This window comes from Mustelus asterias, chromosome 15 (genome assembly GCF_964213995.1).
Source record: "Mustelus asterias chromosome 15, sMusAst1.hap1.1, whole genome shotgun sequence".
Lineage (NCBI taxonomy): Eukaryota > Metazoa > Chordata > Chondrichthyes > Carcharhiniformes > Triakidae > Mustelus > Mustelus asterias.
In genome coordinates this window covers 20,724,569-20,739,045 of record NC_135815.1, presented here as the reverse complement: position 1 = coordinate 20,739,045, position 14,477 = coordinate 20,724,569, and the positions used below count along the sequence as shown (strand labels likewise).

The window sequence follows — 14,477 nt, the reverse complement described above, 5'->3', positions numbered from 1 at the left end:
AAAACAATGCTTCATCTCTCCTCTGGCTCCATTTGCTCTTTGCTTACCGACCCAACTGCATGAGCTGTTCTGGAATATTAATGATGCCCTATTATTAATATCTGTCGGCTCACTCATTGCTGACACTGGGTAGGGGACCCAAATATTCAATTACTTAACACATTTAAGGGGACGTTAGAGGGGTACATGAGGCTCGCGTGGAGAATAGACATTTTGAAGGCCACCCATTGACAGAAGGTACTGTTTAGATGCAGAGTAGACACATTCCCATGAGGAAAAGAAAGGCCTCCAAAGATAAATCATCCCAGATGAAAGGTAGATGAAGGGATGTTAAGACAACTGTAAGATTCATAATAGTGCGGACAGCCAATTTGAACGCAGAACAGATGGGATAAAGTGAATATTAGACAAAGAGAGAGTACAATAATAGACCAATAGCGAACATAAAAAGGAGACTAAAAGTATTTTATGAACACACAACAGGATAATCAATGCCAGGGTGGAGTGATAGGGACCAAAGAGGAGACAACCTCGTTGAGAGTGAGGCGCAGTTGCAGTAGAAACTGAATACTTTGCATCTGTCTTCACTGGAGAAGAGAATTCTGCCAATATAGCAGTAAAACAAGAGGTGGGTATAGGTAGGATAAAAAGAAACGAGAGAGGAGTTATTCAAAAGGGGTCAGTCCTCAATGTGGGAAAAGTCACTCAAATTGGATGGGATAAATCCTAGTGTACTGAAGGAAGCAAAGAGTGGAAATTGTGGTAACAATCTTACATCACATTAGACATGGTGGTGGTGGGATGAGAGGAGGGGGTGCAGTTCAGTTGGGAGTGTTGTGGTGCCAGGCAGCTGGAGCAGTGCAAAGTTGTACTCTTTTTCAAGAACAGGGATAAACATGGTAATTATAAGCTAGCCATCTTAAAGCCAATGGTGGTGAAACTTGGAGAGAAGTATTTGGGCCAAAATGAATTGCTATTTATAGAAACATAGAAACTAGAAGCAGGAGTAGGCCATTCGGCCCTTCAAGCATGCTCTGCCATTCATTTTGAGCATCAAATTCAATATCCTGATCCTATCTTCCCCCCATATCCCTTTAGCCCCAAGAGCTGTATCTAATTTCTTCTTGAAATCAGGCAACTTTTTGGCCTCAACTACTTTTTGTAAAAGTATGGTAATTAAAAGCAAACAGATCAAGTTTGACCAACTTGATTGGAAAAGTAATGGAGAGGATTGATGAGAATAATGCAGCTGATGTCGTGTGTGTGAACTTTAAAAAGACATTTGACAAAATGCCACATGATAGTCATGTTAGCAAGCTCATGGCACATGGGATTGAAATGAGACACACAACATGGATTCAAAAGTGGCTAAGGGACAGAATGTGACAAGTAGTGAACAGTTCTTTTTCAGATTGGACAGAGTTTTGTTCCTCAGGGGTTGGTTCTGGGGACAATTGCTCCTTTTGACACATTAATGACTACATTTTGGTGTACAGGATACGACTTCACAACTTGCAGATGATATGAAACTCAGAAATGTAGTATAGTAATAGATGTCAGGAGGACATAGGGCCAACTAAATGGGCAGACATGGAGCAGGTACTGTAGCACTGCTGCCTCACAGTGCCAGGGATCTGGGTTTGATTCCCAGCTTGGCTCACTGTCAATGTGAGGTTGCATGTTCTCCCAGTGTCTGCGTGTGTTCCCTCCAGGTGCTCCAGTTTCCTCCCACAATCAGAACAACATGTTGGTTGGGTGGCATTGGCTATGCTAAATTTTCCCTCCATGTACCCGACTAGGCACCGGAGTATGTGGCGACTTGGGGCTTTTCACAGTAACTTCATTGCAATGTTAATGTAAGTCTACTTGTGACATTAATAAATAAACTTAAACTATAAATGTGAAATGATGCATTTTGGTAAGAAAAATGAGGAGACGCAATGTAAATTGTACAATTTTCATTTAAAAATTAAAAATGCAGGAACAGAGACACCAAAGTTTGAAAGTGACATAACAGCCTTCTCAAGTTAAATAAGCATGTGGGATCCTTAGCTCTTTATTAAATAAAGGAATATAACACAAAAAAGTTATTGTAAACATCTTGAACACTGGTTAGGTCTCAGCTAGAGCATTATGTTCAGCTCAGGACACTTCACTTCAGCAAGGGTAGAGGTCTTAGAGGCTGTAGAATGAATTCACATAGTCGTGGCAGACATTATAACACTTCAGTTGTATTGAGAGTTCTGGACAGGGGAGGGGGCAAACCTGAATTCCCATATTTTCTCACTACCTGTCCGTAAGCAGTGGTGGGTACTTTAATTTTTGAAATAGACTGTGGTGTGTTTCCCCAACCCCACCATTTGTGAGGTCAATTTTTAAAGTGACTCACAGCAAACTCTCTTTAGGTTTAAATCAGAAGTATAATTTATGCATGCATTCAAACCCAAAGGGATGGTTTCAATTTCATACACAAAAGCCCACAATAAGAAGATAGGAAAGAGGTGTTTTTACAACTATGAAAAACTTAAAAGAAAAAGAACCAGTGATATGGATGCCAGTTTACATGATTAGCAGAGTCCAGAAAGTTAGAGTTTCTTCATGTAGGAGTTATAGCTCAGGCAGGTTCAGCTAACTGAATCAGGAGTTACAGAATTCCATTAAAGTTGATAATGATGCAGTGAGAGGAGGTTAGCATACAGACACTTGCTGTGGAAATTTGCAGCTCCCCACACCCCCCGCCCTTTGGGCTCCTCTCTTTGGAAGATCCACTGGCATGAGGGCAGGAAATTCCCTGCCATGGTCTGTTCAACAGGCAATGCCAGGAATCTTCTAGAGAAACAAGCTCCAAAGAGATGTAGGCTGTTGGTCAGCCTGGAGTCCTGCTGTGGTGTTCCAGAGTGCAGGCTAAAGAGCAGATCGAGTTGAAAGTTTTGAACAGTAATATTAAAACTTTCCAAAGGCTGGAATCTTAGGTCACATGATGTTGCCCATTCATGAGTCAGTTGCAGGCAAACATGCAGTTTCTGTGCCTCTGGTGAATTTCCATTTTTCACCTGAAGAGATAAATGGTGAGTATGAATACCTCTGCAGGTACAACGTGTTTTGATGGCTCGACCTTTGTTATAGGAGCAGGCTGGGGAGACAGATCATCTGCTTACCTTTGGGTTAATTGATCATAATGTGCCCCTCACAATGAAAGGTGCGAGATTCCTCAAGGATGAGGGTTGAGCTTCTGTCCTGTAACTGCTGTTGGAAAGTTCCAGAAACTAGCTAACTCATGTGACCTGTAGCAGCCATATTTTTGGTTCAGCAAAGTAATAAGTAAGCAAAAAGATAAGCTTCGATAGAAGCATCTTCACGCCTTAGGGAAATGAAAGGAGAGATTGAAGAAGTCGTGTTCTCCTTAAAGCAAAGGAAATTAAGAGGTTTGATAGAGGTGTTAGAAATCATTAGTGATTTGATTAACTAAAGAAGAAATTATTTCCAGTGCTAGGGTTGATAACCAGAAGACAGGGTTGATAGACACAAGAAACAGAGCGGAGAAACATTTTTACAGTGATTTATGATTTGGACTATAGTCACGAAGAACTATTGGAAGCAGATTCAATAATAACATGCATTACATAACACTTTTACGGTAAAACACCCAAGGTGGTTGACAGAACTGTTCATAAAATTTAACAATGAGCCACACAACAATATATTAGGGCAGAGGACCAAAATTTTGATCGAAGAGTTAGGTTTCAGGCAGTATATTAAATGAGGACACAGAAGTTGAACGATGCTGTGGCGTAGGGAGGGTGTTCCAGAGCTTGGGGCCTTAGCCAGCTGGACACATGACCACCAATACTGGAATGATAAAAATTGACGCTGTGCAACTGAGGGAAGTGCAGATACCGTGGGACGAGGGGTTTTGGGGGAGTTTATAAAGAAAGGGAGGAGAGAGGTAGATGTAAATTTTAAAATTGAGATTTTGTCTCAAATCGGTAGCCAATGTAGGTGAACGAGCAAAGGATCACCGGGACCAGCAGCAGATTTTTGGATGACTTTCATAGAATCCCTACAGTGCAGGAGGCCAGTTGGCCCTTCGAGCCTGCACCGACAACAATTCCACCCAAACCCTATCCCTGTAATCCCACATTTACCCTGCTAATCCCCCTGAAAGTAATGGGCAATTTAGCATTGCCAATCCACCTAACCCACACATCTTTGGGCTGTGGGAAAAGACCGGAGCACCCAAAGGAAACCCACACAGACATGGGGAGAATGTGCAAACTCCACACAGTCACCCAAGGCCAGAATTGGACCCGGATCCCTGGTGCTGCGAGGCAGCAGTGCTAACCACTGCGTCACCAGGCCGACTTTATGGAGGGCGGAAGTCAGGAAGCGTGTTGGAATGGCCAAGTCTGGAAGTAAAGGCATAGCTGAGATTTCAGCAGCAGATGAACTGACAGTGAGGCAGATGCAGAGTCAGGCAGTGATAGGGATGTGGACAGAAATTGGTAACATTCCAGAGAACGGGTTAAAGCACAGCAGAGTGGGACCAATTAGGTAGTTAAATCATGATGGGCTGAATGGCCTCATTCAGTGCTGTAAATTCTGCATCATTCTCTGATCTCTGCTAAAATGGAAATTCAGCCTCAGTGTCTCCTGGTAATCTGCTATTACTTTGAAAATAATAACTATGGTTGACCTGAAATCTGATTAATATGTTAAGATAGTTGACAGCACATTCTCAAAATACACTGCACAGATAAGTCATCAACTTCATCATTCAATAAATGTTACAATGGCTGTAAAATAAGACATCTTCCCAGATTTCACAGACATCACCAGCAGTCTCCACGTTGTCCTTCGATTATAAACATTGAAAATGATGCAAGGTTACATTTCTTATTTACTTCTGATCCACTAAAACATTGTCGCTGACAATGGAGTGAAATCAACAGCGCTAATATTCTACAGGTCTACATGCTTTTTAACTGTAGTAGTCGAAGAAAATCAGTTATTTCTTCATACCTATGTAACTTGATTTCAAAAGGATTGTGGACCAGTGGGAGACAATAAAGTGGTTAAAAGTTCTCATTTTTTGACCCCACTTCTGACATTTGGGACCATTTAATGAAGACATACCTTAGAAGAGTTATAGCTTTCATTTCATGGAAGTGAATTATCACATCGCTGTGCATGGTGCAATTAAATTCCATCTAATTTATGGATTGGAGATTATTTTTAAAACTGCACATTGGATACAGAAAATATTATTTTGATTTGATTTATTATTGTCACATGTATTAGTGTACAGTGAAAAGTATTATTTCTTGCACGTTATACAGACAAAACATACTGTACATAGAGAAGGAAAGGAGAGGGTGCAGAATGCGGTGTTAGTCATAGCTTGGGTGCAGAGAAAGATCAACTTAATGTGAGGTAGGTCCATTCAAAAGTCTGACGGCAGCAGGGAAGGAGCTGTCGCTTAGTATTGTGACTCTCTTGCAATTATTGAACATACAACCTACCAAATTATGTTAATTATTAGCACTTTCAGACATTAAGAGTTACTTAGAATATTTTTCTTAAGTTGAGAAAAGCAAATTAGACTCATCAGATTGTTTCCTTTAATTTTAATTGCTGTAAATAGGGTCTCACTTGCTTCATTTTTTTAATGCTCTGCAATGGTGGGCGGTCTGGTTCTTTGCCCAGTTTATCGGATTATAGAAACCCTACAATGCTGAAGCAGGGTTCACAACATTTGGTGCTGAGGAGGCAGAGATGCCAGGGGTGAGGGATACCTGAAGAAGCTCGTGGGAGATCTTGCATCTAGAACTGCTGGTGGCAAAATTAGAAGGGGTTAAAAATGAGACTTCCTCCAAAGGTTGCACTCCATCTTATAGCAGCAGTTGGTTTTCCAGTCCTCAACTCTGGGCACACATCTCTGCTCAGGACTACAGTTGCGACATGAACCTCCAGATACAAGTGGATCACATCAGTTGGAATGCAATTTAAGTGTGCTCTCTCTGACCTTATTCCCTAATCAAACAAAAAAAAATCTTCCGAAGGGTTATCCAGGTGCGAAACGTTGGGCTCTATTCTCTCTCCACAGATGCTATGATATGGAGATGCCAGCGTTGGACTGCGGTGGACACAGTAAGTCTCACATCACCAGGTCAAAGTCCAACAGGTTTATTTGGAATCACGAACTTTCGGAGCACTGCTCCTTCATCAGGTGAGTGAAGGAGCATTGCTCCGAAAGCTCGTGATTCCAAATAAACCTGTTGGACTTTAACCTGGTGTTGGGAGACTTCCACAGATGCTGACAGACCTGCTGAGATTTTCCAGCATTTCCTGTTTTTGTGTTGAAAAAAAAAATGGCCATGACTTTGGCATACCTATTGGAAATCCAGTTTTAAAAAAATGCCCACCTATCTGGTGTCCCATTATAGTGCTGCTCTACAGGCCCATATTGGCTTCCACTTCATAGGCTCAAATGTTAACCATAACTGCATGTACTTATTGGACAAACATAGTACTCACTTTGCTTCAAGTATTTTTATATCTCAATATGGAACTGACATAAAAGATTAAATCCACATTTGAGAGTTACCCATTGTTATAATAATCAGTGAAAACTGTTTCCAATCCTGAACTGAAGAGAACTTGATTCAGGAATACATTACAATATCTGCTGCCAACCGTTCTAGTGCTGACATAAAGAATGGACAGAAATCAGCCCAACTAGTTCTATTTTTAAAATGGAGAACAACAAAATTAATTCACTGGAAAAACAAATTCTATACTGTATTCCATTCAACAATTTTGTTGCTTGCATATTAAATGAAACAATCAAGTAGTTCAGGAAAAATAACATTAATAGTTGGTAATATATTTAAACATCGAGAAGTTTTGCAATCTTTATTAAGTAGCATTAAGTTTTCTTCAACTCCCAATGACATTCCAACCTTTGGGTGAATCTCCCCAGGTTGCTGTTGCACCTACGGAGTTCACCTCAAAGAATGCTTCTGGCGCCGTTGCATTTGCAGATGCAATTTTGGTAAAACCAGAATAGATTCCTTTACTTAGCAGGTGCATGCCATACTTTTAAATGTGTAGACTGGGTTGTCACGTCTATGTCGAGATGAGGTGGACATGGGAAATGATGTGTCAATAACGCAGGGCTTCTCCCCCAGCACTGGCAGACACATGACATGGAAGAGCTGCTAAGATTGTCGAATAAACCCTTCTCCTTGTTAATCCATTGTCGTCAGTCTCTACAACCTAGCAACTTCTACAAAAGGCAAGAAGTGCTGAAAGGGGGGGTGGGGGGTGCAGTGTCCAAATACTGATTTATACATAAAATACACAATGGTAAATTGGACACACTTAAAAACAAAACTTGAGATCAAGGTGCTTCTACGAAATATACCCGAGTTTGATTATTGTCATATATCACAGAGGAAATTGGTGACCCCAGACATAAAAAGAATGGATGTCAAATATGCTAATGTCCTTTTGTCTAAACATAGAGGGCAGGATTTTACAACCTCACCCCTCCCGAAATTGTAAAATCCTGTCCAAGGTCACTAGACCTTTCCATGTTCCACCCATCGCCTGCTCCCATTTCCCGTGGTGGGCAGGGCGGTAAAATTCAGGCAAGATTCTTTTTTCAACATTTTGCACCCGGTGTAGCATCAGCAATTCCTGTGTCAAGTTAGTGTATAATCACCGCAGGTAACATTGATAAATTAGTCCATTTGTGATTCAACCACTGTGCACTTGATTAATTTGGCTTCTTGATAGTCCGTTTTGTAGTCAACAGATTGGGATGAATTTATTGCGTCCAGACCATTGCCAATCTTAGTGGATTGGCAGCTTGGGAGGTACACAAGGCAAGTTTGGTGAACACCCAATTTCCAATTTTGGTTTATCATATTACAGAGAAACAAGTGCCGGGAAGGGATAAAAGGTTTGATTCAATTGGTGGGCCTTGCGAACGCACAAAAATCTACTTAAGCTTGGTTTAAAACAAAGTGCTGGAAAAACTCAGATGCTGCCACGATTGCTAATGTTTCAAGTTGATCGATTCTTCGGACCATCTTCAGCTATTTCAGATTTCCAGCATCCACAGTACCTTGTTCTCATTCTTTGCTCTTGCGCTGAAGATGTGACAACTCGGCACAAAATCCCGACAACACGGAGAAATATTCCACAAACACGTGAGTATTAGTCAAATTTTATTTATCTGAAAAAAACCTACAGTACATTTCATATAAATTAACAGACCTTGAAAAGAAACTCCAAATAGAAATACTAAATACAGTATTGCACTTGGCGATTTTAACAGACTATTGTCAACTTACAGCATGTTACAAATATAAGTTATCCTGACACAATAGAATCTAAAATCGACATGCTGTTATATAACTACATTTAAATAATTTAATACATTGTCTTATGAACAGCAATAAGACACCAAATTTACATTTAAAACACAAAAAACTGAAGTGTACAGATAAGTGTTTATAATTGCTTTTGAACTTATTCGTAGTAAAAGCTGAACAGCAGTGCATTTCAGTCCCACAACCACCCCTAGTGGACAAGGCTCCACCTGATGTCCACCACGGGCATATGGTAATCTCCTTCACAGCTCATCCCAACCAAATCAAAAATACTTGCAACTTTTAACTGGGTTGATTAATCTCTTCACAATGAAATTTGCCCATGCCCATACCTTGTCAAGTACAGAAGTCACAGGGGTTAGAAAGTAATAGTTTAAGAAAATAACTGTCCTATTTCTCATGCGTCGTTAATATTCATCCATCAGACAAAAATCTAGAATCTGCCCAAATCATTTAATTAATTAATTCTGCTCCGGAATATATATTCAATGTAAAATACACAGTGCCACTGGAAGGATTAAACATGTCCAATCACTGATTGTGTTGCCCTCCTCAACAAATCATCAGTTCATCAGCTACTGACAAAAGACCCCAAATAAATTCCAGCGTCCCTTCAGGTCCGAAGTTTGCAATGAAATACTTTCCAGAAGATTTTGCTTGTCTAGTGAGCATGCAGTCACAATGAATGCAATGCCCTTATACAGCAGATATAAAGAGTAATACAATCATATGGCTGAACATCATCAGTTTAGTTAGCGTTAACATCTCCTCTACAGCATGGGCACAAAAGGGTGTGATAATGTGCCATTACATGGGTACAAACATAGAAGTTGAGGGGAAAGGTGTTATACATGTACTCTTCAATTCCTAAGGATAAGATTCGTTAACACGTTTGTCTTTCAGAGTCACTTTTGCTTTCTGTAAAACAAAAATAATTAAAATGTTAACATTATGCAGTAACTCAAATACAGATTTTTTTTTATTATTATGGCTGCCCATCCCCAATTGTCCTTGAACTGAGTGGTTTGCCAGGCCAATTCAGAGGATAGTTAAGAGCAAATCACACTCCATGGGTCTGGAGTTACTTGTAGGCCAGGAGGTCACAGATTTCCTTCCCTAAAGGACATCAGTGAACCAGATGGGTTTTTACGACAATTGTTCCATGGTCACCATTATACTTTTAATTCCAGATTTTTACTGAATTCAAATTTCACCATCTGCCATGGTGGGATTCAAACTTGGGTCCCCAGAGCGCTAGCCCTGGGTCTCTGGATTACTAGTCCAGTAATAGTACCACTATGTCATTACCTCCCTTTGTCACAAACACACACATTTAACCAAGAACTGTTACAAGAGATACGAAAAAAGCAATGGGCGAGATTTTCTGGTCTCCCAGCCACGTATGTCTCGGTGGTGGAAGGCGGCGGGATTCTCTGGTCCCACCACTGTTGATGGGATTTCCCATTGAAGGCACCCCATGGTGCCAGGAAACTCATGGGCGTGGGTGCACTGCTGGCAGGATGCGAGAATCCCGCCGGCGTGAATGGCCGAAGAATTCTGGTCTATATATTTCAATGTAGTGGCACAAGGAACTGGAAGCTACTTTAAATATTGCCTGCCAGAGAAGCCATTCAGCCTGAATGCAAAAGAACACCAGGAGACTCTCAGAACTGTTGGTTGAAAGTCATCAAGGTGGCAAAATGCTACATTCTGTTGAAGATTCTTGCTTCAAATAGTGTTGGCACAAATGGGACAGAAGCAACTTGTATTTATGCAGTGCCCTTATTATCATAAAATGTCCCAAGGTGCTTCATAGGAACATCATCCAATAAAATCTGGTGCAAGGTCACATCAGGAGATATTAGGAAAAAGTTCTTCTGTTACCTTCCTTGCACTACTTGAGGCCACGTTTGCCCCAAGATTGGAAAATCCCACCCAAAATCAACAGACCTTCACATGGTCCATGTCCCATCCGCTTCGATTCCCGTGATGGGCAGGATGGGAAAATTCCGCTCCTGATGTTCCAGGGGTTAGCCACAGAAATTCTAACTTTCCTATAATTCTATGGATATTTGTCACTGACTAACTTTTGAAATATACATGTTGGATTCCTTTTGCCTTGGGAATTAATGAGAGAGGTGAAATTAAGCAAGGCCGGTTTTTACAGCCATCTTTCTTACTATTTTAGGAGGAAATCAAGACAGAAAGACGGTGAGTCTATAAAGAAATAACCTCATGTAACATCAAAGGAATTAATGAATGCTCCTCTTTCTTCACTACTTGATGCATTTGAGGACAAATAGATATATTTTGTAAAGTTCCATAAATTTGCGTTTGTTGCTTAATGTTCTGCGATAGAATTCTACTAATTTTTTACATTGATATTCGACTTGCTACATGTAATAAATTGAAATATTAACCAAAGTTTTGTATGATCCTAGGTTCACTAAAATACTTGCCACAGAAGGTCTACTTTGAGTGATCACTGAGGCTGAGCAAGGGAAATAGTGAAATAAAACTCAAAAACAATCTTAAGAAAATCTAACAAAATAAGGCTTTCAGGTTCTGAGGACGTGTTTACTTAATGATAGATGTTAATTTGCCTCCCTGTCCTCAGCCTATTATTTTTAAAAAAGAGAAGTGAGGTATTCCGGAGTTTTAGGATCTCAGGAAATTGACAGACGATGACTTCAAGGCGACTTGCAACTTGGTGAGAATTGAAAAGTGGAATATAAGGGATGCAAAGAAAACAAGAATATAAGGCCGAAGGAGCACTCTGCATGGTGGAATTGATAAATGAAGGTTAAGAGGAGGAAGTTGAGAATGACTGAGAGGGAAGCGCTCTCAATTTTAATCTCCATCAATATAATGGGTGGCCATTTTACACTAGTCAACCCACAAGTGGTAAATGAGAAGCAACGTGGCCAATGGCTAGTTAGTTTAGTTTTGGATAAGACAACAGATAATGGGCACACTCGGATAGATGTAGGAGAAATAGATCATGTATGCAGAATCATATTTAGGCAAAACCGCAATTCATAGAATCTCTATAGTGCAGGAAGCCATTTAGCCCAACAAGTCTGCACCGACTGTCCAAAAGAGCATCTTACCCAGCGAGCCCCCGCCTCATCCCCATAACCCTGCTCACTTACTATGGCCAATCCACCTAACCAGCACATCTTTGGACTGTGGGAGGAAACAGGAGTGCCTGGAGGAAACCCATGCAGACACGGGGAGAACATGCAAACTCCACACAGACAGACACTCACTCGGGCCGGAATCGAACCTGGGTCCCTGGTGCTGTGAGGTAGCAGTGCTAACCACTGTGCCACCGTGACGCTCATTCACAAGTTTATACTGGAACTTGAAGGAATTGATCAGCAGATCCTGCTTTTAATATTTTAAAAAGCTACCCTGGACTGTAATTTTTTTCATTAAAATTTTCAATTTTCCAACTGCAGAAATCTAGAAGTCAGAATTCTGAGGCATATTATTGCCACGTTTCAGTTATTTGCTTTTATTTTGAGTAATTGTGCATTTAATTGAAGTGCATGGTCTATTGAAATCTCAACTTCAAAGAAACTAAGTTAAGAAATGACGTTTCCCTGAAGCTAGTTTTAGTTTGAATTCCAAGGACTGATAAACGTGCATGAGTTGGTGAAGCTGGACCCCCTGCATGCTCACTTTTAGCTGCAATGATGAAGCAGGCTTGCTGCTTGAGCTTCAGGTGTTTTGCTGACATGTTTTCCTCTCATAGATCATTGGTATTTGTTCTTTGAAAGGAAAAACATTCACTTAAAAACTTGAAAATCATTCTCAGCATCAGCTGAAAGTCTGATTCGCCGAGTGTGCTATAAAACTAGCATCATGCTGCTACCTGGTCTCCAGCGTCATTATTTTCCAGTGGGAAAAACTGGCTCAAATGCAGGAAAATGTTGATCGTCATTGATTTCAGGTGGGGTTGGCCTCTTTTAGGCTCAGGTGGGGTTGGAGACATGATGATCACTTTCTAAATTGTCCCTGGCAAGAGCAATAAGTGAAGCAGGGCCCACCATTCACACCGAATTTATTCTGACGAGGCCAGAGGACACATTTCTTTCTTTGGGCTCTCTGCTGTCAATGCAATGGTGGAATTGCACCTGCGAAGGAATTTTAGGCCCCAATATTTCATTGACCTGGGAATTCTAGGATTCCAGCATCTGCACATTCGACTGACTAGGAAGGAAGTCTACTTGCCTTGGCGAGTACACTAGAAACTTTTCTTCCCTGCAATAGAGCCAGCTGTAGTTGGCGATGTGATGCAATCTTCACTTATTAATTAAATTAACATATTAACTAAATGCCAATATTAGAATACAATTACAGTTTCAGTTGCCTTTCTGAAAATTATACTAATAATTATATTTTTTTATTCATTGTATGGGATCTAGGCATCACTGGCTGGGCCCAACATTTATTGCCCATCCCTAGATGCCCGAGGGCAGCTGAGAGTCAACCATATTGCTTTGGGTCTGGAGTCACATGTAGGCCAGACCAGGCAAGGACAGCAGATTTCCTTCCCTGAAAGGACCCGATGGGCGTTTACAACACTTGACAATGGTTTCATAGTCATCATTAGATTTTTAATTCCAGATTTTTTACTGGATTCAAATTTCACCATCCACCATGGTGGGATTCGAACCCAGGTCCCCAGAGCATCACCTTGCATCTCTGGATTCTAATCCAGTAACAATACCACTACGCCGCCATCTCCACTTAATATACCATTGGAATAATACTTCGCTAATTTCCACATTTCAAAGCACAAGAGTGACTTGCATTCACAGTGTCTTTCACAACGTCAGGACATCAAAAAGTACTTTATTGGCTATAAAATACTTTGGGAAGTGTAGTCAGTATTGTAATCCAGATAACCTGTTTCTTAAGAATGCTGAGTGAGGGTTAAATACTGGCTCGGGACCTGGAAGAAATCCCCTGTCAATTTTTGAAATGGCATCATGTACATCCATCAGAGAGAGCAGTCTGTGAAGTTACTGTGCCTTTTAATTGTATTTCTCTGCAGGATGTTTCTCAGTCCCTGGCCTGTAATCAGAGTCATTTTGTCTACAACCAGTATTCTCTATTGTTACTGAAGCAGTATAATTGATACTATGCTTGTTTGAATCTGAACTAATGCAGTGTTCTGTTGTTTTAGTGTTTTCTCTGTGATTAGAGTGCAGAGCTTGATTGAGATGATTGACAGGTCAGGTCATATGCTGGGGACAGCTAGGCTTTCACAGAGAATTCCAGCTTAGTTGCTGTTTTCAGATGTTGTTGGAGTTGGAGATTCTGCTGTCTGAGTGTTGCTGTTTTGGAAGCTGCAGAGAGAGAGGTATCCTTTTCTGTCTATGAAGTCTGAAGACTGGAAGCTGCTAGAGGCTAGGTTTTGCTCATCTGTTTTGCTCCCTTGAGGATATATCCTTCTCTGAAAACTGCTGCTTGGATCTCTGTCCATAGGTGTCAAAAAGCTGGAAATCTAGTATCACATGAGCATATTTGGTTTAGTGCCAACTAATTCTGAAGAAGGGTGTATGTCTATGGGGGATTGCTTTAAATTTGAACAACAGAGATAGCTAGCTGTTAAGAATTATACGGTGTGTTATATTTAAATCTTGTAATTGGTAAATGTTATGCTAATTCTTTTTGTTATATTCTAATTGTGTTCTTAAATAAACTTTGTTTGATAGAAGCTTCATAGTGGGTCACTTAAATCAGTGAAACACCTTATGTTCTCCGATACTAAAATCAAACGTAAAACTTAGGGTCTAGGCTATCTTCATAGAACACCTTGGAGTTTCTGGCTTGAGCCTTAACAAGTCAGACATCCCTCATTTTAACATCTGAACTGAAAATTGGCACCACCAACAGTGCAGCATCCCTCAGTGCTGTTGTGTCAGCCTGGAGATTTTAATGCTCAAGTCTGGAGTGTGACTTCAGCCCACAATCCCATGAGTCAAGAGGTAAGGAATGCCACCCACACAGTCATTTGGTTCAAAATGCCATGCTTCAAATTGTATCATTTTCCTTTGGATTTGGAAATGG

The 14,477-nt window shown here is 40.7% G+C and overlaps 1 protein-coding gene across 1 annotated transcript in view; it reads right to left on the bottom strand.

The window, feature by feature from the left end:
- Positions 1–8,222: 8,222 nt before the first annotated feature.
- fmn2b (formin 2b) overlaps positions 8,223–14,477 on the bottom strand; it is a 415,410-nt gene continuing 409,155 nt past the window's right edge. Inside the window, exon 22 of the mRNA XM_078230648.1 lies at positions 8,223–9,314. Within this exon, the coding sequence (XP_078086774.1) occupies positions 9,264–9,314 (51 nt within the window). The 3' untranslated portion in view covers positions 8,223–9,263. The remainder of the gene's footprint in view (positions 9,315–14,477) is intronic.